We start from the raw sequence: 25,032 nt of genomic DNA on the forward strand, positions 1-25,032 counted from the left end.
AAGAGTATAAATCAAGAAATTGACTAGCTCAAAAAGGTAGTTGCTTCAACTCAAGCTTCTATGACAAATATAGGGTCACAAATGGACCACTTAATAAAAATATGAAAGCTCAAATAAAAATTTTGACTAAATTACTCACTGGACAAGGTCAAAATAAGTTTCTTAGCAATACTGAGAATAATGAAGATGATGAGGTAATTGAGATACCTAGAGCCAACATCAGTCAAATTCGTCTTTATCCATCTAAAGCCAGACCTTGTGTGCCTCCTATTCCATTACCTGAAGATCTTCAAAAGAAAGATTGAAATTTTAGCTTCCAAAGATTTCTTGAGATGTTAAAGAAAATCTGAATCAGTATTCCTTTTCTGAAGATTCACTTCAACTCATATCTAATATGCCCATCTTCTATAACATTATTCTGCTTTCTGACACAGATGTAGTTTCTTGCAAATAGTACCACTATTGTAAGACGGCATCGTGAACGAGTCTAGTCGAGTCCAAGTTAGAAATATTGAAGACTTAAATTTGGTGAAGAAAACAAGAAAAGGAAAAGAAGATGGCATATCTGGAAATTTCAGTGAAAACCTTATTCCTAATTGTCAACAAACCCTCAGTTAGGATCTATCACATATTTGTCATGCAGCCTTTGGCTCAAATTGTCCTCAATAGCATCCTGGTGGGAAAGTTCTCAATGATATTACTAATAGTCCATTGTTTAAAGATCTAACGATCTATGAATGTCGTTAAAGTCAAAATGGTACTCCAATCTTGAATACTCAACCAAGTGCAAGAGTTCATGGAGAAAACAGAATATTAAGAACTTCCATTATTGCCATAAATCTCTCATCCCGTCTTAAGACTAACCCTGTCAAAGGTTTACCTTTTTTCATATTTGTTCTTTTCTGAGGTTTTTGGTTCACTGATTATTTATCCATGTAGATATCAGCGAGGATGCACCAAAAGGTGAAGTTGATTATGAGGAAGAGATATTTGTTTATGAAAGTGTAAGATCCGATATCTACCTTAGCAAAGGCGATCCAATCTTTGAATGCGGGTACTGTGGCGCATTGCTTTGGTTTAATGAGAGGATTAAAAGCACACCAATCACCAGATCTGGAAATGGCAGATTCCTGAAAAGGTCAAGTTCTTTATGTGGCAAATGACCCATGAGAGATTGATTACTAACTCCCTGAGAGCTCAAAGGGGCCTTACTGATTCAAATACGTGCCCTTTCAATTGTCAAAGTGAGGAGAGCATCATTCATATATTGAGAGACTGTGAGAGAGCCCATGAGGTGTGGAAACACTTTTTATCTACTAACCATATATCTAGTTTCTTTTCTAGTAATTTGCAGGGATGGCTTAAGTGGAACGCACAAGCTCAACCGGGACGAGGACACTTCCGAAATCACCCCTGGACGAGAGTCTTTAGCATGGTATGTTGGACACTTTGGACCTCCAGATGTCGTACAATTTTCGAGGAGAGCAGGGCAACCACACATGATCTCATACACCAATGCTCTTACCTCCTTATGGAGTATGTGGTCAACAACGAGTTCCAACAGTGTTTTCAAGACGCTGAGTGACCAGGAACCAGTTTGGGAGCCACCTCCACCGTATCGACGTAGATGGCTCAGTATGGCACCATCAGCAAGCGGCCTGTGGAAGATTAATCCGGGATAGTGCGGGTCGCTGGATAGCCTGGGTTACAAACTGGATACCAACTAGGCTTCGACAAAATTATCATAAGCTCTGACTCCTTAGATGCTTTCAATCTTCTCATGAGGAACAATGCACCTGACCACCCTTTGGGTAGTATTATCCGTGAGGTAAGAACCCTCCTGTTTCAACATGGGCAAACTGAATTGCGTCATACGTGTAGAAGCGCTATCAAGCGCGCCGATTTTCTAGCTAGAGAAGGACAATCAAATGCTGAAGAGCTAACTCTTATTCCGGAGGTTCCAGCGGGATGCTGGGAAACATTCTTGGAGGATTTGCAGAACAATCGCCAAACTCCCCTAGCTTAGACGTTAGCGGGTTTTGCTTCTAGTTTACTATGTTGACTCTTTCTTTTCAAGCTTAGCTTGCCTTGTAATCTCAAAAAAAAAAAAAAAAAGCACACCAATCAATGAAAGGCCTCTATACTTAATATGCTCTACCCAAGGCAACGTACAAGTGTGCCCAAATTTAAAAGCCCTCCTGATACGCTTAAGAAATTATTTTTCAACAAATATGAGTCTGAGTGAAAGAGGTTTCATTCAAACATAAGTGCATGTAATAACATGTTCTCATTCACATCTACAAGGGAAGATCAATCATTCCATCAACAATGGGGTGAAGTGTCACATCCCGCCAATTATAACCCTGGGAATGTGAATAATAAATTAGACAGAGAATCAAATAGTAAAATACACTCAGAGCCGAAGCAAATTTTGAGTTGAGATATAACTCTTATTCAGACTGCTATTTTTTAAATTATCGATCCAAGAAGAGCAAAATAAAAAAATTAGAGAAAATTTTCAAAAAAAAATTCCTGAAAATAGTAAAAAGATAAATTAGAAGGTTTGAAACCCTATATAAGGCCCTAGAGGTGGAAATGGCCTAAAACTAAATTACTTCAAAATTTGTTGTAAACAGATGTTTTCTTGGAAAAAAACAGTGAAAAATTAGCTAGAAATAATTATTTTAAATATGTAAAAAAACCCAATAATTCTAGAAAAATATGAAAAAATTATTTGAGAATTTATTTGAGTTTATAAAATTATTTTTAGACCCTGAAAGTGAAAGGATTAATTTTAGAATATTAATTACCGAAATCTCATTGGTAAAACTTGATTTTAGAGAAAATTCAAAATAAATAGTTATAGGTTGAGATAAATTCTAAAAAAATTTAGAGGACCTTCCTATATTACAATATGATTTTAGATGCACATAAATGAATTTTTTGAGGTTTGTAAATATTATTAAAAATTAGACAGGAATTTTAGTCAATATGGCAACATCAGATAGAAAAATGTTTGAAGATGAAAGGAAATATCCTTCCCTCTTTCTCCAAGCCATTGAAAATTATTTTGGGCCAGAAACAAACAGTAAATTTGTGGTCTAAGTGATCCACAGGATTATAAACTAAAATAATGCAAAATATCACTTGGTTTTATCCAAATCATAATGGCACATGGGTTACTTGTACACTCCTAATTTTCTGCAGCTTCTTAAGGTGTACACATGGCCTTATTCCTCTAGATTTTTAAGGGATACCTGGAAGGAAGAGGAGGCAGAATTGAAGCCTATAAATACCTCCTCTTATAACTTCAATTTCAGTTATTTTGGGCACTTGAAGGGGAGAGATTTTGCTGCAGAAAAACTGACCTTGGAGAGTTGATTTCATGTTGAGATTGGCCAAAAATTATCAAGTAAGAATCAAAGATCAATCAAGGTATGTCAAAGCTTTAATTTGGCTCTACTTCTAACTTGTTTCAAGGGGAATTCGGCGACAAAATTCCAAGGTATTATGCTCTTCAAATTTTGAAACGTTGAATAATGATTAGAGAATGATAGAAACCATGATTTAAGGTTTGGAATAACTTGCTTGGTTGATGTTTGGATTTATTTTTGGAAGAAATCCTAAGTTCCCTAATTATTGTAACAATTCGGCCAAGTTTGGTTCATGGAGTTAAAAGTTGATTTAGTTTAATTTGATAATTTCAATGAGTTTAGAATGTATTTTTGTGTGGAAATATGTCCAAAAAAAAAGTATTTGAAACCATTTTGAATCAAAAAGAAAATTCTAACCCTAAACTACATACAATTCAGCTAAGTTTGTTGTATGAAAAATTATATAGGAATGGTAGTTAAGACTTGTCAAATAAAGATGGAAATTAAAGTCAAAAGGTTAAAAAAAAAAAAAGAGGGTTATATAGTTATATTGATTCCTCATGGTATGTTATATGTAATGATTGATGATATTGCATTTGTTTATGCATGAATTGATAGGCATTGAGCAAGAAAACAAGAAGGAACCCCAAAGGCATCAAGGAGGCTGAAAATCTTGAGTTAGAAAGAAGTAGCATAAAATTTACAATTTTAATGTTAACTTGCTTGATTATTACATAATATGATTCCTTGAAGATATGCCACGTTGTATTCGAAATTACTTGATGATGTTGACATGTTGGTTTGTTGCATTGTATGCCTTGACAATATGTATTAACATATTGATTTTGAATTGATTGGAATGATATTTGCATAGCATAAAAGTGAATAAATGTTTATGAACTTGTTTGTAATATACATTACTTGTTTGACATTATTATTGTAATTCATTTGCTACTAAGATTCTCATGAAATCCCATTCCTCTCTATATTTAAACAACACCAATATGACCTTCAAGTGGTGTGACCAAAGGCAAAGAGGTGTTGTCTTCATGAATGAGAATTATTATAGAATTATGTTAGATTTTATGTGGAAACTTTGTAATAAGATGACCTTTAAGGATTGTATATTACGAAGAATTACTTGCTATATGCTATGAGATGTGGCTAAATCATATTTGGGATGGTTATGGTTTATTTTGGCAAGTTTCACAGGAAAAGGATGAAAGTTGACCAAATTAAGGATAAAATTTGACCATACGAAAATTTGAGCCATTGATGGAGCTTAGATCTGAAATTTAACAATCTAATATATCATATTCTTAACTTTAAAATGAGTGATATTTCATAAAATTTAGAGTTTTGTATAAAAAGTTATGCCCATCTAAAGGCGAGTATAAATTCTAGAAAATTAAAGAAATAATCAAATAAACAATACATCTTGACGTTAAAACTGAGCATACATGAGTTGGATTCATACTCTAATTGTATTTTTTGTTTTTCCCTTCAAAGAACCCATTGCAAGCTTCAAGTTGGACTTGGAACCATCTAACTTTAATTTTTCTAGAATCAGTTATGAATTTTCAAAATTTTAAGAAATTAATGTTATAATGAATGGTAACTTGAGAAAATAAATTTAAAAATTCAAAATACTTTCTAAATGCTCCCACTTGATAAAAATTTGGGTAAATAAGTAAGATGTGACATGAAGCAACCTGCTCATGACTAGTCTGACTCGGGTTTAATCCCGATCTAACTCACTAACCCTTAACGCATTATCTTAACCGTTTATTGACCGGTCCGATTTTTAATACCTTGGTTATTTTTCTTGGCAGCGAGCTCAAAAGCTCCAAATTAAATCCTCATATATTTACGATGAAGGCTAAATTTGTTGGTAACAAAGGAGTTATTTTGGTAATTTATGTTATCTCAATAAAATTGTCTATATCTTTCTAAAAAGAAAAACTAGCTATACCGTATCCATATTTATTCGTTTCTTCTTTCACATCTTTCTCATCAGAATTAATGGATAAGTCGTTTGAAGTCCTGGAAACCTTCATTCTTTGTTCCGCTTCTTTCCCGCTTTTTGTTTCCTCAAGAGTTTGGCAACCCCTATAATTACATTAAAAAAATATACTTCCTTCAATCCTAAATATAACTCATTTTTTGAATCCTAAATGTAAAATTTATTTTTTACGTAAATTACAAAATAAATCTTGTATTTACGACCAAAAGAATATATTTTTACACAAATTGAGACAAAATCCGTACATCCCAAAAAATCATTTATCCTGCTGCCATTACATATTCCTTGTAGACCTTCCCGCTTTGTGTTTTTAGGTTGTTTCTTAAGAGTCAAGCAATGCTACCAGAGTTCAACCCACTATTTCGGCCAAAAGAGTTTTCCTTGCCATGCTTCGCTGACAAAGCAACCACAAGCTGCTGGGCAATATTTATAACTAGCAGAGACATACATAAATAACCTGTAATAAAACTACTCACAGTTAGGGCACATTAAAAGATTTAGGGCACATTAAAAGATTTTTTTTCTTTTCATTGAAAATGCCCAATTACCAATTGGCACGACCAAGTTGCCTCTAGTATATCTCTATGCACAGCCCAAATTACAGCTGCACATCTCGAGACCACTTGCAAACCAAGAGGGTTTTGGCCCGAAGTCATCAGAATTGTCCGCAAGAGTCAAAATTAAGCCCAAAAACAAGAAAAATTGAGCAACTTCCCATTAACACAAGAAAATTTGACGCGCCCGAGCAAAATAAATAATCTGTGTAAACAAGATTGAACCAAATAAAAGAAAATCTCAACGACACAAAACATTGAAGTCTAACTTCAATTAATTTTACTATAAAGCTGCAGCAAAATTCATTGCACTATGCATAATTATGCCTTGAGACGACCAAAGAACTTTTGCTTCTCCTGTGTTGTCTGGAAGCGACCATGGCCAAACTTGGATGATGTGTCAATAAACTTGAGCTTGATCTCCTCCAGAGCAACACGAGAAGTCTGCTTAAGGAGGGACTGGCGCAATGTGATAACCCTCTTCTTGGGACCAACACAGCATCCCTTGATCATCACATAGTCATCCTTCACAATACCATAGTGAGGGAAGCCACCCATTGGTGTTATGTCCTTCTCAGTCCTAGATGTCAGAAATCAGGTCGTATAAATTAAAGTTAAAGCTCACATTCACGTCTTAATTCATCATAAAATCACAAGCATGTTAACTGCATGTAGCGATGTCAATATTAAGAAAGCAACTCACCTGTCAAAATCAGTAATAGCTGCGTGGGACTCGTCTCCAGCTTTGCCGAGCTTGTAAACCTTCTTGTTCAACTCTGTGCGGTGGTGGTATCCATTCTGACCAGCTCTGGCAACCGTGAAAGAAACTCTGGCAGGATGCCAGGCACCAATACAAGCAACTTTCCTCAGACCCCTGTGAGTCTTGCGGGGAAGACGGGTCACACCCCAACGAGTGACAACACCTTCATACCCTTTACCCTTTGTGACACCAATGAGATCAATCATCTCATCCTTCTGGAACACAGCATCAACAGGAACCTGCTTCTCAAAGAAATTGTAAGCGTAGTCCACCTTCTGTGCAATTGTACCACCATTGACCTGAATCTCCATGAGGTGTGCTTTCTTCTGCTTCAACCCTTTCATTTTCCTAATCTGGAAGAAACCAACCCACCAAAGTAATACGTGAGTTTGGAAGCCTTGAAGGCAAAAACATGAGATTCGTCTTTAGAATCAAGAATTCGCATCAAAATAATACATTCAAATGTGAGTACTAAGATGAGCAAGTTATACCTGGGTGTGAGCCAAAACGCGAACGACCGATGCATACTTCTTCATTTTCTCAAGCTGAGCCTGAATGCTTTTCTTCCCTTCTTCAGATTCAAACTGCTTGGAGTACTTTGTGAAAGCCTTCTTCTTGGACTTGCACCAATTCTTATAGAACCTTCGCTTCACATCCTCACTCAAATGCTGAGCCCATACAGTGCCCAATGTCCTAAGACCACGAGGAGTTTTCACATAACCCACAACTCCAACAATAACCATGGGTGGTGTCTCAATAATTGTAACTGGTTCGCAGGTTTCCTTCTTGTGGAGTTCTGATACAATGAAAAATAATCAGATTAGAAAACCAGGCTGGGGAATATAATAATTATCTCTGGCAGTAAAGAGAAGGCGACAACTTCATTTTTAAAAACTAGAAAAAGAAAAACGAAAAACCAAAGATAATTAGGCAGATAATCAAATGCAGAAAACGCATGTAAATCAAAGCTGAGGTTGAATAAAAACTAACAATGCACTTTTAAATCCATCCGATGATTTCACAAACTCATGGGCATCAGTTTCAGTGAAGCTCACGGAAAAGAGAAAATAGGTTTCCAAAAACTAGCATCCTCAAAAGTCAAACTTCACTCGAATAATATGAACTATGAAGGATGAACTTTGTTCTTATGGAACAGTGAAACAATGATTGAATATGAAGTCAAGATACGAAATTACAATGATGAATGAAATCATGTTTGATAAACATTTCTCATTTCAGGGCCAAATGACATAATGAGCCTTAGAACTGCTTGATACAATAGCATTCAGTGTACTGAAAGAAAGCACCTGGAAATATATGACCCTGATTCAGATTATCGTGAAAACATAATAGTAAATAGCTAGATACTTAACACCAAAGAAAAATAGCTAGATACCTGCTGATAACTCAATGTACAAACCAAAACTACTAATGAAGAAGAGATATCAACTAAAGAAATAGACAAAATAAAAAAAAAAATGACTCACTTGACCCTGGTTTCTCCACCTCTCTAACAATGTGAGTCATGCCTGCCTTGTAACCCATGAAGGCAGTAAGCTTGGGCGGCTTGCTTGGGTCATCCTTGGGGAACGCCTTCACTGAAACAGTAAGAAACCAATCAAAATCAAAATGTCAAAAAAGAAAACACCTACTTGACTGATTGGAAGCTCAGAACACTCAACCCAATTCCATGATAGTACTGTTATTTTGCATCACCGTAAGAATAATAAACTAAAAACAACATTATAAGGCTATTGCAGTATAGAACAATTGTTATACAATAAACTGATACCTTTTCCCCTGTGACGAGCAGCACGCTTCCTGGGGAGAAATCCCAGAGAACCATGCCTGGGGTGTTCGAACTTCCTGTGCGACATCCTTCTCCCCTCCTGTGTTGAAGAACAACCATTCATCCAGTTAAGAAAATCAAATCATAAAAGCTATACTGACAGTAGAGTATCACTAATCTGGGCGTCGCAATCACATTAACAACGAGAAAATACAATAAGTGACGACAAAATAAATACAAAGATATATAAAGCACACTAATAGCAGAAAATGTGAAAGAAAAGAAGAATTCAAAACGACATTAAAAAAACATAAGAAATGAATACTCATTGGAATGGATAATGTGCGCAGGTTCAACGCGTGATCAGTAAGCTAGTGATAAGAAAGAGTAGATTCTAAGCACAACGAAACACTTGTAAACATGAATAGAGGAAGGAGAGAAGCAATGAGGGAGAGCGAGCGAAGGAAGAAGTACCTGACTCCTGAAGTTGTTCTGCGGCGAAGTGGCGACCCAGAGCGAAACCTCATTAAACCCTAGCATGCGCTTATATAGTATTATTATCACAAGAAAGAGTGAAAAATCAGAGTATTTTTTTTAAAAAAAAAAAACCCCTACTATCTCTGTATAGTAGGGTATGCATGCAGTATGTAATACGCAAATAATTGGGGCTTAGATGGGATTATAATTCAATTATTTATATGAATAAAAATAAACTGTCTGTACATAGATGATTAATACTACCTCCGGTCCTAATTATAAAAGCCAGTTGATTAATTTGAGGAGATTAAAGAAGTAAGTTGAGTTAGTTATTTGTCCTAAATAGGTGTTGTCTTTCCTAAAATATCCTTGTTAATCAAGTGTATTGACTATAACCATCATTGTTAGAAGGGTTACTTTGGAAAAAATATATAAATATGAGAGACAAAGTGGATTGGGGTCTTATATTTAGAACCAAAATAAAAGTCAAATAGGGTCTTATATTAAGGACCGGAGGTAGTACATTCCTCCTTATTCAAAAAAATAAAAATAAAAACTCTCGGCCAAAAAGCTTTTCTGCAAATACATTATACAGTAACAATATACAACAAAAATCTTACCGACGGCGAAAAAAATTGAACGAAAATCTTATCAGGTGCTTATTGGAGAGAAAAGTAGAAAGAAAATAGAGTAAAAACTGCGTCTTTTATTTACCTTAATTTTAATTTTTTTTTATTATCTATTATCAACATTTAAGAAAGATCAAAACAAATATACAAACCAAAGCCCGTAAAAAAATTTTCTGGGCTCAGATATTCTTTTGTTGAAGACTATTTTATTTAAAGTATTGTTAGAAACTAAATATGAACATATCCCTCAACGTGAATTTGAATATCAACTTATCATATTGTAAGAGACTAATCTTTTTAACTAGACTCAATCTTTATTCGCACCTATAACATTTCAATAAAAATACGTGTTAATGTTTTTGCTTTGACTTCTTCTTCGTGTATGGGCCTCCCTTCAGCACCATCTGCTCTAAAAAATGAGGCGTCTTATTTTTATGCAACATTCTATCTTATATTTAGGAAATGTTTTATTAAAAACCAAACTATAGTTGTAAAAATAATCTCATGGTATACAAAGTATGTGAAAAGATTTTTATTTCAATTTACGTGAAAATGCTTTTTAAAATTGTTTTTTGATTAAAGCAAATAAAAATTGATTGTTCATAAGGGAGGGAAAAAAAAACATTTCAATAGAACACTTGTTATGAATAAGAATACACCAGTTATATTGATTAAGCCCGGCAATACTAAAACTTAAACTAATAATATTGAATACTAAAATATTATATAAAAATTTCAATAAATACAAAGATTGTTGAAATAAAATAAACATTAAAATAAGACAAATACTATCTTATGTTCTTAATATAAGAGCTAGTTTGACTTTCAATTTAATAATAAATATAAGACCCTAATCCACTTTATCTCTCATATTTATCTATTTTCTTAAGATAGTTCTTATCGTAATTGTATATGTTAAATATTTCATCAAATGACACTTAATTAGCAAAAGTATTTTAAAAAAAACAACATCTATTTATTACAAATAATTAATTTAACTAATTTTTTTAATCTGCTCAAATTAGTCAACAAGCTTTTATATTAAGGACAGAAGACAGTACTAAATTTAAAATCATTAAATGGAACTCAATTAAAATATTAATGACATTATAACCTAATAACATGAGACATTTCTTATAAGAAGAAATCATGAGTTCAACCCTACTCATGATACCCGGGCATTAGTATCAGTGTCCAAGGTTGCTGAATTGGGCCCTCCTGCAAATTATGCAAATCTAATTATGTCCAGCACATGTTTGACTCACTTAACTCGTAAAAATAATAAACTCCGAGAATTAACTAGCAAGTTTAGTCGAGTTTATAACTAGCACAAATTTATGAGTAAGCCAACATGATTTTGTTAGATAGAAATGCAAAAATGTCAAACTTGAAGAGGCAACTCATGAGTTTAATATGTCTATCCCTTTAATTGGGAAAAAATCAATTAAGCTAGGAAGTAATTTTAAGACATTATAATTAATTGAAATGGTAAATTAAGTTATTAGATCTTGACAAGAATGGTTACTATTTAGCATGTATAGAAAAAGAAAGAATGATATTCTCTGATCGAACTTGATCATTCAAATTTTTCTGTTTATACATTTCTAACTTATAAAATCATGTTAACTCATTTTTAAAACTTTTGTTAGCTATAAAAGGCTTATTTGTTAGGGCGTTTTGGTGGGTAATCGTGTAGTTCAAATGACAAACCGTGCAATTGATGAAATTTGATTGTTTGTATTGGCAATAAGGAAATTGTGCTCTTACATCAAACACAACCATAAGTCATAAGTAAAAATATGCTACTCATGATTTTTCAACCGTGGAAAGAGAAAAAATTAGAGCTCGTGAAGAGTGTTAAAAGGTGGAGAGAGAAGTTAAAAAAGAGTTGGGTTCCACCTTTAAGGAATTTATTACCCTCTCTAGTTGTTATTATAAACTTCAAATAATTAATTTACGAATAATAAAAAATGAGTTAAAATTAATTAAAAGTAATAAATAAGTTATAAATATATTTTTTATTTCAAATAATACTCTGGTCTTATTTACAAGTCAAAAAGAAATGTTTTTCTTGGTCTTATTTATTTATAAATCACCTCAATAAATTTTTAGTATAAATATTTTATTTTGTCCTTCACTTACTATAGTGTAAATGATTATTTTTTGAAGTGTACATATTAATATGAATCAATATAGTGTAAATGATTATTTTTCAAACTATATATATTAAATATAAATAAAGTCATAAAATAGTTATATTTTAAAGAAAAGTTGATACAATTTAAGATTTTTCTTGATATGTGTAAAATATGTTAAAAGTGCCTCATAAATAGGACAAGGTGAGTATGCCTTATAATAAGTTAGAAAAAGGATAAAAGAAAACGTATGGAGAAATATAACAAGAAAGCATAGCAGATGAGAGGGAATAAATTATATATATTATTTAATAAAATTTATATCCTTTTTTGTCATTTTCCAACTAAATTTGGACGGCCCAAATTTAATATTTTTAATTATTTATTTCTAAAGAAAAAATTATTTTTAAAAAATGATAGTTAAGAAATTATCTTTAGTTTTTATTCTATACCAGTTAGAATAATTATTTTTTGTTAAAAAAAAACTAAATCCAAACCATTTAGATCTGATGAGTCTGTGATACTTTATCATTCATAATTAGCACCTAAACTCATTCCTTATACTTAACTATTTTTCTTCTCTTTCTTGCATACACACATTTGAAAAATGCTAAGCAAAATCATAGTTTTGAAGAGAAAATCATCCAAACACCTTTTTTTTTTTTTTGCAAAATCACTTTTGAATTGGAAACCATATTTGGATATATGAAACCATGTTTTTGCATGAGTGAATTTTTTTTGTTTTTGAATGTATAAAACCATGATTCGGAGGATGCAAATATATTTAATCATATATTTTATAAACACAAATATACATTAATTATGAATTAATTATGTAAATAATAAATTAGTCTTACAAAGGTTTATTTAATTTTTTAAAATATTATGATAATGATATTTTGGAGATGGAATTGTCATTTTTCTAAAAGTATTTAATCTTATATTTTAAATATATATATTAATGTTTAATTAATTATATTTTTATATCTAATTTATTCTGCAGGCAAAACAAAAATATATTATTTACTAAGCTATTAAGTTAAATTAAAATATAAATTGTAATTTGTCATCTATGTAGGCTCTGTTTGGGTAGGTCTTGAAGGCCCCATATAAGCTGTTTATGGAGCTTAAGCACAATTAGGTTGTAATTATGGTGTTTGGATTGTCTGGAGGGCAGTTGGGCTTTTGCATAAAAAGCAATAAACTATAAGTAGAAATTTGGTATTTATATAGCTTTTGGCTTTTGAAAGGTGGAAAAAAAAAAGTTAAAAAAAGAACTGACTCTTACCTTTAAGAAATTTACTACTCTTTTTTGTTTTCATTATAAGCTTTAAATAATTAATTTGCAGATAACGAAAAATTAGTTAAGATTAATTAAGTAATGAATAGGTTATAAATATACTTTTGATTTCAAATATACCTTTAAATACAATAAATGAGAAAAAAAATTAAAAAAATGTATGGAAAAATATGACCAGAAAACACAACAGATGAGACAATATAAATTATATATATTATTTAATAAAATTCATGTTCCTTTTTCTTGTTTTACAACTAAACATACTTTTTTAATAATAATCCAACTAACTTCATTTTTACAAACTAACTTATTTACAAAAACCAAGCTAGATATAAATCATATTATCTAATCTAATTTTTGTAAAAGTCAAATTAAAAATAAACTACTCTTTTTATCGCCAATCTAAACAGATTTGTAATTATCATATTAACTTATGCCCATTTTAATAATTTGTTGATGGAGGAGCATGGTGTGATCAAGAGCACGAGCAAGGAACCCAAACAAAGAAGTCCAACATTCCAAAAGATCCACTACAAGGCATTAGAGGCCCAATGACAAGAGGAAGGACCAAAGCTATGAAAGAGGCCTGATAGGCTTTCTCCCTTGAGAGGAATTGAGTATAGAATTGATTTTATTCCTGGAGCTTCTCTACCCAATAGACTTGCTTATAGAGCCAATCCTGAGGAAACTAAAGAAATTCAACGCCAAGTAGATGAGCTTATGAGGAAAGGCTTTGTGAGAGAAAGCTTGAGCTCATGCGCTGTTCTAGTACTCTTAGTGCCTAAGAAAGATGGTTCGTAGAAAATGTGCGTTGATTGTAGAGCCATAAGCAAAATAACTGTTAAGTATCGCTACCTCATTCCTAGATTAGATGACATGTTGGATGAGTTGCATGGTGCTACTTTATTCTCTAAAATTAATCTTAGGAGTGGTTATCATCAAATTCGCATGAAAGAGGGAGATGAATGGAAAACAGCATTTAAAACTAAATTTGGATTGTATGAATGGTTAGCTATGCCTTTTGGGTTAATTAATGCACCTAGTACTTTCACGAGCTCGATGAATCATGTTTTTCGTTCATTTATTGGGAAGTTTGTGGCTATCTACTTTGATTATATTCTTGTCTATAGTAGAATAATAGATGACCATGCTATTCACTTGCATGAGGTGTTTCAAACTCTTAGGGAGAATAGCTTATATGCTAATTTTCAAAAATGCTCATTTTGCATGGATTCTGTTGTGTTTCTTAGTTTTGTTGTAAGTGCTCAAGGGATTCGTGTAGATGAGGAAAAGGTAAAAGCTATAAGAGATTGGCCAACCCCAAAGAATACCAATGAAGTCAGGAGTTTCCATGGACTAACAAGTTTCTATAGGAGGTTTGTCAAAGATTTTTTAATTATTGCTACGCCTCTAAATGAGCTTGTTAAGAAGTATGTGACATTTAAATGGGGTGAAACACAAGAAACAGCTTTTAATACCTTGAAAGAGAAATTAACTAATGCACCACTTTTGTGTTTACCTGATTTTAATAAAGTTTTTAAAGTTGAATGTGATGCTTCTGGGATTGGTATTGGTGCTGTTCTAATGCAAGAGTTTAGGCCTATTGCTTACTTCAATGAGAAATTAAGTGGAGCTTTTCTCAATTACTCTACTTATGACAAAGAACTCTATATTTTAAAATGAACTTTAGAAACATGGCAACATTATTTATGGTCCAAGGAGTTCATTATTCACTCTGATCATGAAAGTTTAAAGTTTCTAAAGTCTTAAGATAAGCTTAACAAGAGGCATGCTCTCTGGTTGGAATTCATAGAGACGTTTCCTTATGTGATCAAACATAAGTAAGGTAAAGAGAATGTTGTTGCTAATGCTCATTCTAGGAGGTATTCTCTTATCACTTCTCTTCATGCTAGATTACTTGGATTTGAATTATTGAAAGAGCTGTATGACTTTGATTGTGATTTTTCTAAAATTTGGCTTTCTTGTGAAAAGCATAGGGTAAATGATTTTTATAGATCTGATGGATTTCTTTTTAAGAAAGATAAATTGTGCATTCCTAATTGCTCTATGCGTGAGCTGCTTGTAAAAAAAACCCATGGTGGTGGTTTGATGGGTCACTTTGGTGTAGATAAAACATTAGTTATTTTGCATGAACACCTTTATTGACCTCATATGAGGAAAGATGTCATTTCTGATTGTACCAAATGTGTCACATGTAAGCATGCAAAGTCTAAGGTTCAACCTCATGGCTTGTATTCGCCTTTACCTGTGCCTTCCCAACCTTGGATAGATATTTCTATGGATTTTGTGTTGGGTTTGCCTAGGTCTCAATCTGGAAAGGATAGTGTCTTTGTTGTAGTTGATAGATTTAGTAAAATGGCTCATTTTATTGCATGTTCTAAAACAAATGATACAGTCCATATTGCTGACTTGTTTTTCAAGGAAATTGTTAGGTTGCATGGATTGCCCAAATCTATTGTGAGTGACAGGAATGTGAAGTTCCTTAGCCATTTTTGGAGGACTTTATAGGGTAAGCTCAGAACTAAGTTGTTGTTTTCTACTGTGGCACATCCCCAAACTGATGGGCAAACTGAGGTAGTCAACAGAACACTTACTACCTTGTTGCGTGTAATAATTCAAAAAAACTTGAAGAATTGGGTTAATTGTCTGTCTCATATTGAATTTGCATATAATAGAGTTATTCACTCTTCTACTTCCTTCTCTCCATTTAAGGTTGTTTATGGCTTTAATCCTCTGTTTCCTTTAGATATATTACCATTGCCTTCTAATGAGCAAGCAAATCTTGATGGCAAGAAAAAAGCTGAGTTTGTGCAGGGATTACATGCTAAGGTGAGAGCTAACATAGAAAGGAAGAATGAGTAATATGCTAGGCAAGCTAACAAAGGTCGTCGGAGGATTGTCTTTGAGCCTGGAGATTGGGTTTGGGTACACCTGCGGAAGGAGAGATTTCCCGATCAACGCAAATCTAAGTTACATCCAAGAGAAGATGGCCCTTTACAAGTCTTAGAGCGGATCAATGACAATGCTTATAAAATATATTTGCCTAGTTCCTATGGTAATGTTAATGCTACTTTTAATATTGCTAATTTATCTCTCTTTGATGTTGCAGATTCGAGGACGAATCCTTTCGAGCAGGGAGGGAATGGTGGAAGAGCATGGTGTGATCAAGAGCATGGGCAAGGAGTCCAAACAAAGAAGTCCAACATTCCAAAAGATCCACTACAAGGCATTGGAGGCACAATGACAAGAGCAAGGACCAAAGCTATGAAGAAGGCCCTAAATTGTCTAATAAGAGAGCTAAAAGAGCTAGAACCCGTTTATTTAGAAGAAGCACATTTTAATGAGCCTAAAAAGAGTCCAAAAATGGTGATCACATTGTAGAAGCCCAACAAGATGATGTACAAGACCTATGTGGGGTTCAGATTGAAGAATTCACTTAAAATATCATGTGACAAACATGTGTCTTGGACAAGGATCATAAGTGACATCCAAGAAGGATCAAGAAGGCATCATTATGAATTAATTATGATTTATATTCGTTTTTTTGGTCAAGGAGTATTCTAGAAGATCATGTTTTGATCTACTTTCCTATTTTTAAATAGCAGACTTGTTCTTGAAATTTAAGTTATTTCTTTTTATTTTTATGTAATAAATGGTGCCTTCTATAGTCAAATAATTATTAATGAGGCATCATCCCTAGCATTTATGTCTTAAGATACTGATTCTAGAGTATTCTATTGTTGCCTATATATAGGCTACATTTTTTGTAATTGAAATTAAGATTTAGATGAATGAAAATTGAGTTTATTTCTCTCAGTGTGAGCTTTGCTTACATCCTGGTATTCTCGTGAGAATACTCGACAGTATCAAGAGATTGATCAACCTTGTGGTATCTTCATGGCTAGGGTTGTAAAAGACATGTTCTCTTAATGTCCTACCTAGATCAACCGTCTGTTCATTACTTGATTCTAGCCGGTCCATACGTCCCCTAATATCATATGTACTTGAAAATAATGATTCTGATATTAATTATCCAAACATTTTTATTTTATTAAAGTCATTTTTTTAACAAAATCTATTATTTCAAAATATATTCTCAAAATAACTTTTTTTTATCATTTTTCTCTAGAAGCTATTCCTTGGAAGCTAATCCAAATAACCCTAAAAATAAAAGTTCCTTTTTAATGGTTAGCCAAAAAGCTATAATCAAACTTAAGGGTGTTTGGATACTTCTTAAATCATAGTTTTAAAAAGAAAATCATGATTTTAAGAAAAACCATCCAAACACCTCAGAAATTCCAATAATTAATTAATAGCGTTAAAACCATGGTTTCAAGACTAAAACCATGATTTTTCATGAAGCCAATTTTTTCTACTTTTTAAGTGGAAAACCATTGTTTTATCATAATATATAGACACACACATATTAATTGTTAATGAATTATATAAATAACATATTTATCCTAGACATATATTATTTATTTATTACTACTTCTAATCCTTAATATAAGAGTTTGTTTAACTTTTATTTTGGTCATAAATATAAGATCCTAATCCACTTCGTCTCTCATATTTATCTATTTTTTTCCAAAATAGTTCTTGGAATGATGGTAGTTCTAGTCAAAATACACTTGATTAGCAAGGATGTTTTAGAAAAAATAAAACCTATTTATTACAAATAACTAACCTAACTAATTTTCTTAGTCTACTCAAATTAGTCAACTATTTTTTATACTCCTCCGGTCCTAATTATAAGATCCAATTGACTTATTTGAGGAGATTAAGGAAGTAAGTTAAGTTGGTTATTTATAATAAATAAGTGTTGTCATTCCTAAAATATCCTTACTGATTAAGTATATTGGCTAAAACTATCATTATTAGAAGGATTATCTTGGAAAAAAATGCATAAATATAAGAGACAAAATGGATTGGGTCTTATAATTAGGACCAAATAAAAAATCAAATTGGGTCTTATAATAAGGACCAGAGGAGTATTAAGGATTGAAGGTAGTAATTATATCTTTTTTAGTAATTTTCACATGATTTTTTTTACCCTTCAATAATTTTCATATGAAAAAAGTAGTTCTAATAATGACTATCTAAATATTTTCAATTTTATCAAATCACTTTTTGACAAAATCTATCTATCTCAAAATCTATTTTCTAAAAACACTTTTATCATTTTCTTCTAAAAACTATTCTTCAAAGGCGCACTTGGACTTCTACATGCCAAACCACAGCCAATAGACTGGCTAAAAAATAATAATAATAAGAATAGCTAAATATTACAATGATGATAACGCCTAGCCATCTTGCTTGAAGCAAAATTATGCTCCAAAATTCATTTAAGCTGGTAATGATAGTAATGAGGATCACCTTATCAGGATCCATGTCATCGAATCAATGCCTGTATATCTAGATTTTTAGTAAATCATGTGTTTTTGAAATCGTGAACCATATAACTTATTTTCAAAATGAGAGGAAAAATAAACAAAAGGGCTTTAGGGTATGTTTGGTTGGAGGGGAGGGGAGGGGAGGGAAAATGAGCCCCGCCCCTCATTTGGTTAAAAATTTTGGAGGAGAGGGAAGCTAAAATGCCCCCTCCCCTCCCCTCCCCCACCCTATTTTGGCTCCCCTCCAAATTGGGGGTTTTTGGAGGGGAGCCAAAATTTTGGACCATTATACCCTTATGGTTTTTTTAATATTCCACTTCTACCCATAAAATATATTATTATAATATTTATTTCAAATAAAAAATATATTATCCTAAGTAAAAAAATAAAAATATATACATTATTATAATTAAAAATATATTATAAAAATTATTTAAAAATAAAAAATTATTTAAATAAAAAATTATAATATATAAAATTAATTGTTTTTTATAAATATATTATTTATTAAATATATTTTAAAGCTGGAAAAAAGATAGCCTAAAGAAAATAAAATTTCATTTTTCTTAGAGCGTATAAAATTTGTTAATTTGATTATTTTAAATATATTATTATATTAATTAGAATAAAAAATTACTATACCAATTTTTTAGTACACATATTAACATGATAAGACTGAATTTTTATTAAATTATATAATTTAAATTAAGATGTAAATTAATTTATATAATATATCAATAAAAAACATAAACTAATATGTAAGGGTAAAATGGTAAATTGATTATTACTATCCCTCCCCTCCCCTTCTTGAACCAAACAAGGGATCATTAAATACCCTCCCCTCCCCTCCTTTTTAATCAAACCAAACAAGGTGAGGATAAACCCTCCCCTCCCCTCCCCTCAAACCAAACAGACCCTTAGGATTGAAGTGTTGAAACTTCGAAAAAAAATTGAGCCTCGCTCAGCCGAGCCTTTAACCCTTTGCATTTTAAAGGGTAATTGAATGAATTTTTGGAGAATAGCTTTAAAAAAAACAATAAAAAATTAGTTTGGCACAAAAATTTGTGAAAAAAATTATTCTGATAAAATAAAAACATTTGAATGGTTGTTATTAAAAATATTTTTTCAATGTACAAAATAATAAAAAGACATAAATTGATGTGATAATTACATAGAAGACAAATTTTAATTCTAATATTTGTTTACAATAATAAATTAATAAATGATTTATTTTTTCATCACAATAAATAATATGTGAAAAAATATAGTAAATTAGACATTAACGGGGTAAAGGAGTACCAGCACCCTAGATTCAGGATTTTTAATGCTCTTTAGTGTATACATACATTTATGAAATACAGGATTAAATATATATTTTTTTAAAATGATAATTCTGTCTAAAAAGACAAAAGGTTCGCTTTGGAAAACCATGATTTTCAATCAAGAAGTGATTTTCTAAAAAATTCAAATGTTTGGATGGTAAAATTCTCAAACCATGAACAAAGCCCTTAATTGAATTTTTTGCAAAACTCATCATCCTCGCCGCTTATATTTGACTGTCTAACTAGAATTATAAGTAGAGCTAAAGTACGTCCAGCACCCTGAACTATTTATCCAGGTACTTCCAGTGGCCTAAAGTAGTTTTAGGTGCATCCAGTGTCCTAAACTAATTAAAATGGTGCGTCCATATCCCAGGCTAACAGAAATGTTATGTTTAACTGTCACTTTCCTGACTCAGCTTAAAATTGACCCCAAATATTCTAAACGGTAGACACATGAACAGTTGATATATATTATTCTTACTCAAAATTGAATTTATTTCCTTCCTCTTCTAAATAAATTGACTTTTGAGTAAGAATAATACACATCGGGTGCCCATATGTCTACCATGTAGAATATCTGGGGTCAACTTTAAATTGAGTCAAGAAAGTAACAGTTAAACATAACATTTCTATTAGCTTGGGATATGAAGGCACCATTTTAATTAGTTTAGGACACTGGATGCATCTAAAATTACTTTAAGCCACTGAACGCACCTAAGTAAATAGTTCGGAGTGCTGGACGCACCTTAACCCTTATAAGTATTGTCCTTCGCCTAAATCTATCATTCCCATAAGGCTCCAGTTTACATTCAGCCCAAATCATACTCATTGCTTTATCGTTAGAGAGCGTTAGATATTTTTCTACAATCTTTTTCACAAAAGGACTAGAAATATAAGCAATTTGGTTTGTAACAAACTGGAACTGGATATCCAAAATTACTGCAGAAAACATGACATTAGTTGCTCAGTAGCTGCAGGGAACATCGTTAATAGTCAACCGCGAGGGATTTTGGCTCAAAGCTTGAATCGTCCTCGAGGTTCAAAATTAAAAGGAGAAAAGTGAAAATCGGAGCAAAGTAGAAGTAAAATTAAAAATTAACTTACCCTCCATAGAACATCCAGAAAAATTCTGAGTACCTGAGCAAAATTCATAAAGAATCTGTGAAAACAAAATTGAACCAAATAAAAGAAATTCTCAACTAAATAAAGCACAAGACCAGCTTCAGGTAATTTCAATATAACGCTGCTGCAGAATTCATTGCAATTTGCATGATTATGCCTTGAGACGTCCGAAGAACTTTTGTTTCTCCTGTGTTGTCTGGAAGGGCCATGGCCAAATTTGGAAGATGTGTCGATAACTTGAGCTTGATCTCCTCCAAAGCAACACGGGAAGTCTGCTTAAGGAGGGATTGGCGCAATGTGATAACCCTCTTCTTGGGACCAACACAGCATCCTTTGATCATCACATAGTCATCCTTCACAATACCATAGTGAGGGAAGCCACCCATTGGTGTTATGTCCTTCTCAGTCCTAGATGTCAGAAATCAAGTCAGATCAGTTCACATCCTCTTTCTCGTGAGTAAACAAACGAAATTTTTTTTTGTGTTCACATTTATTTCTCAAATCAAGTATGTTCATTAAGCAAGCAACTCACCTGTCAAAATCAGTAATAGCTGCGTGGGACTCGTCTCCAGCTTTGCCGAGCTTGTAAACCTTCTTGTTCAACTCTGTGCGGTGGTGGTATCCATTCTGACCAGCTCTGGCAACCGTGAAAGAAACTCTGGCAGGATGCCATGCACCAATACAAGCAACTTTCCTCAGACCCCTGTGAGTCTTGCGGGGAAGACGGGTCACACCCCATCGAGTGACAACACCTTCATACCCTTTACCCTTTGTGACACCAATGAGATCAATCATCTCATCCTTCTGGAATACAGCATCAACAGGAACCTGCTTCTCAAAGAAATTGTATGCATAGTCCACCTTCTGTGCAATTGTACCACCATTGACCTGAATCTCCATGAGGTGTGCTTTCTTCTGTTTCAAACCTTTCATTTTCCTAATCTGTGAGAAAGCAAGCCAGCAGAGTAATGTATTAGATTCAAACCCTTAAATTGCAACACTAGAGGATTAGCAGCAGTTTGCATTTTGAATCAAGAATCAGCAACTAAATAATATACTGAATGTGAGTATTAGGACAAGCAAGCTATACCTGGGTGTGAGCCAAAACACGAATAACTGATGCATACTTCTTCATTTTCTCAAGCTGAGCCTGAATGCTTTTCTTCCCTTCTTCAGATTCAAACTGCTTGGAGTACTTTGTGAAAGCCTTCTTCTTAGACTTGCACCAATTCTTATAGAACCTTCGCTTCACATCCTCGCTCAAATGCTGAGCCCATACAGTGCCCAATGTTCGGAGACCACGAGGAGTTTTCACATAACCCACAACTCCAACAATAACCATCGGTGGTGTCTCAATAATTGTAACTGGTTCGCAAGTTTCCTTCTTATGAAGTTCTAATACAACAACAAAAATGTCAAATTAGAAAACCAGAATGCTAAATGATAATAAACTACCCCTGGTAATAAAGACCAGTCAAGCAAAAAATCAAAACATAAATACAGCAAATAAGCTGATGCAGAAACTCATGTAAATCAAATGTAAAGTTAGTTGAAAACGAATAGTGCACCTTTAAGCTCGTATAAACACTTTGCAAACTCAAAGGTGTCAATTTTAGTTGAGCTCACATGGCAAAGGAAATAGGTGCTACATGTTCAACTATATGTCCAAACACTAGTATCATCGAGAACCGAACTCTTGAATAAAAGGAAAAACAAACATTTGTTATTATTTCTTATCATTGATATTATGTTTAAATCTATAGTCAACTTACAGATTACAGTGATGGATAAAATCGTGTTGGATAAACATTTCCGGGCCAACAACAATAATGAGCCCCAGAACTACTTGATGACTAGAAAATTCAGAGGTCTGGAACAAGGCACATGGAAATAGATGACCCTGATCCAGATTATCATGAAAAAACCAAAGTACAAAACTAGCTACTTGCCGACAAGACAGCAGTCAAACCAAAACTACAAAGGACTAGCCAAAGAAAAGTGACTCACTAGACCCAGGCTTCTCGACTTCTCTCACAATGTGAGTCATTCCGGCCTTGTAACCCAAGAAGGCGGTAAGCTTGGGTGGCTTGCTTGGGTCATCCTTGGGAAACGCCTTCACTGAGACAATAAAATAAACCAATTAGAATCAAAAGGTCAAGTGAGAGAATAGCTACTTGACTGATCGGAAGCTTAGAACAGTCATCCCAATTCCATGAAAGTATTATTATCACATCTAAAGACAAACAGCATTATAAAGCTACTACATCATAGAAGAACTGATATACGATAAAATACCCTTTCCCCTGTGACGAGCAGCACGCTTCCTGGGGAGAAATCCCAGTGAACCATGCCTGGGGTGTTCGAACTTCCTGTGCGACATCCTTCTCCTCTCCTATATTGAAGATTAACCATTCATCCAAATGAGCGAATCAAATCATAAAAGTCAGGCCAAGATGAACGTAGAACATGACTAATCTGGGCCTTGCAATCACATTTAAAACGAAATGCTACAACAAGCATTGCTTCATCAAAAACAAAGATGCATAAACAACACATTGATAGCCTAAGATATGAAAGACGAAAAAATCCAAAATAACATTAAACAAATTTAAGAAGTGAAATCGTTGTTGAAAAGAATAATGTACGCGGGTTCAGTGGATGCCCAGAAAGTTAGTGATGAAAGTAGTGGATTCCAAGAACAACGAAACATCGTAAACATTGAAGGAAGAAAAATGAAGCAATGCGGAGACAGGACGAAGAAAGCAGAACCTGAGGCTGCTTCTGCGGCCGAGCGGCGTAATGGTGACCCGGAAAGAAGAAACGAAATCAAACCCTAGTACGCGCTTAAATATTACGAAATAAACGAGTGAAAAATCAAATTACAAATGTGCCCCTGATTTCTTCGTTAAAGTATTCGCGAGCATAAAAACAAGCCACCTGTACTATTGGCAAAAGATTACTAGCAATAATAATACTTCTCATGCGATTAATGTTAGTCTTATATATAAGATTTATTTTTCATCTTTATTAATTTTTTTAAAATTAACCTTATTGATATTTTTCAACAATAGTCAAGTAGGAAAGTGAGAAAAAAATTAAAAAAAATTATTAGGATATTTTAGAAAAAATATATTATCTTAATTAATTTAATTAATATCATTAATCTATTCAAATTAGTTAATTAAATTTTAAAGACCAAAGAAGTAATAATAAAACACTTGTTAATTTTTTGTAAAAAAAAAAATCTCATTAATTAGTGTTATAGCCAAAAATTTGATTAGATATAAGTTACTCATCGAGTTTTATTTATAAGACACTTTCAATATATTTCATACAGACAAAACAAAAATCTTAAAATGCATTATCTTTCTATTAAGATATAACAATTTTCTAACTGTACCTATATTTAATATGTATATTTTTCAAAAGGGTATAACTACATACGCTATAATAAATAAAAGACAAATAGTATATTCATATTAAAAATTTAATGTAGTGATTTATAAATAATAAAAAAAATTCTTTCTCTGCTCTATAAATAAAACCGGAGGAGTATTGTTAAGCACAATGATGATTTATTCGGGTGAAAACAATTACTCCTCTTATCTTTAATATAAGAATTATTTAATTAATTTTATTGGATTAAGAAAATCAGATAAGTTAGCTAATTATAAAAAATATGACATATTTTTCTTAAAATAACTTAATCATCTTCCTTAATATCTACCCTTCCTCTCATACTTGATTATAGTTGAAAAAGTACCAATAGAAATAATTTAGAAAAAATTGATAAATATGAGAAATTGCTCTTATATTTAAAATTAAAATTAACTTAATAATTAGATCCTATAACAAGAATCGAAGGAGTATTTTTTAAAAAATAAATAAATAAAGTGAAGCAACTAGGTCTCGTAAATAACAAAACCACGTTAAAAGGCAATCACATTATAAATAGTCTAAAGATATGAAAGCCTTCTATAAATAGGTTGTGGGTTCAATGACACGTTTGAAATAACTTAGTTTTTCAATCGTGATTTGCAGAGTATAAAAAAAATATGTGAAGAGATTTATCCTAACTTACATGAAATATATTTATAAATATTTTTTAACGCTGTCTCAAATACGTATTTTGT

At 32.6% G+C, this 25,032-nt stretch overlaps 1 protein-coding gene and 1 pseudogene across 2 annotated transcripts; both read right to left on the minus strand.

Annotated features, from left to right (window-relative positions):
• Positions 1–6,077: 6,077 nt before the first annotated feature.
• Positions 6,078–9,001, minus strand: LOC114716786 (60S ribosomal protein L3). Of its 2 annotated transcripts, none has more exons than XM_028901849.1 (6): positions 8,975–9,001; positions 8,504–8,600; positions 8,199–8,309; positions 7,203–7,507; positions 6,655–7,064; positions 6,078–6,531 (listed from the first exon to the last, which is right to left on the minus strand). In XM_028901849.1, the coding sequence occupies exons 2-6, from the start codon at positions 8,586–8,588 to the stop codon at positions 6,273–6,275; spliced, it is 1,170 nt and encodes a 389-aa protein (XP_028757682.1). In that variant the 5' UTR covers positions 8,589–8,600; positions 8,975–9,001; the 3' UTR covers positions 6,078–6,272. The 2 variants fall into 2 exon arrangements, with proteins under 2 accessions (XP_028757682.1, XP_028757690.1); XM_028901857.1 differs by having other exon boundaries at positions 8,980–8,997.
• Positions 9,002–20,921: 11,920 nt separating this feature from the next.
• Positions 20,922–23,686, minus strand: LOC114716801 (60S ribosomal protein L3-like; annotated as a pseudogene).
• Between the last annotated feature and the right edge of the window lie 1,346 nt (positions 23,687–25,032).

This window comes from Neltuma alba, unplaced genomic scaffold (genome assembly GCF_004799145.2).
Source record: "Neltuma alba isolate B1F8T4 unplaced genomic scaffold, ASM479914v2 tig00002088_pilon, whole genome shotgun sequence".
Lineage (NCBI taxonomy): Eukaryota > Viridiplantae > Streptophyta > Magnoliopsida > Fabales > Fabaceae > Neltuma > Neltuma alba.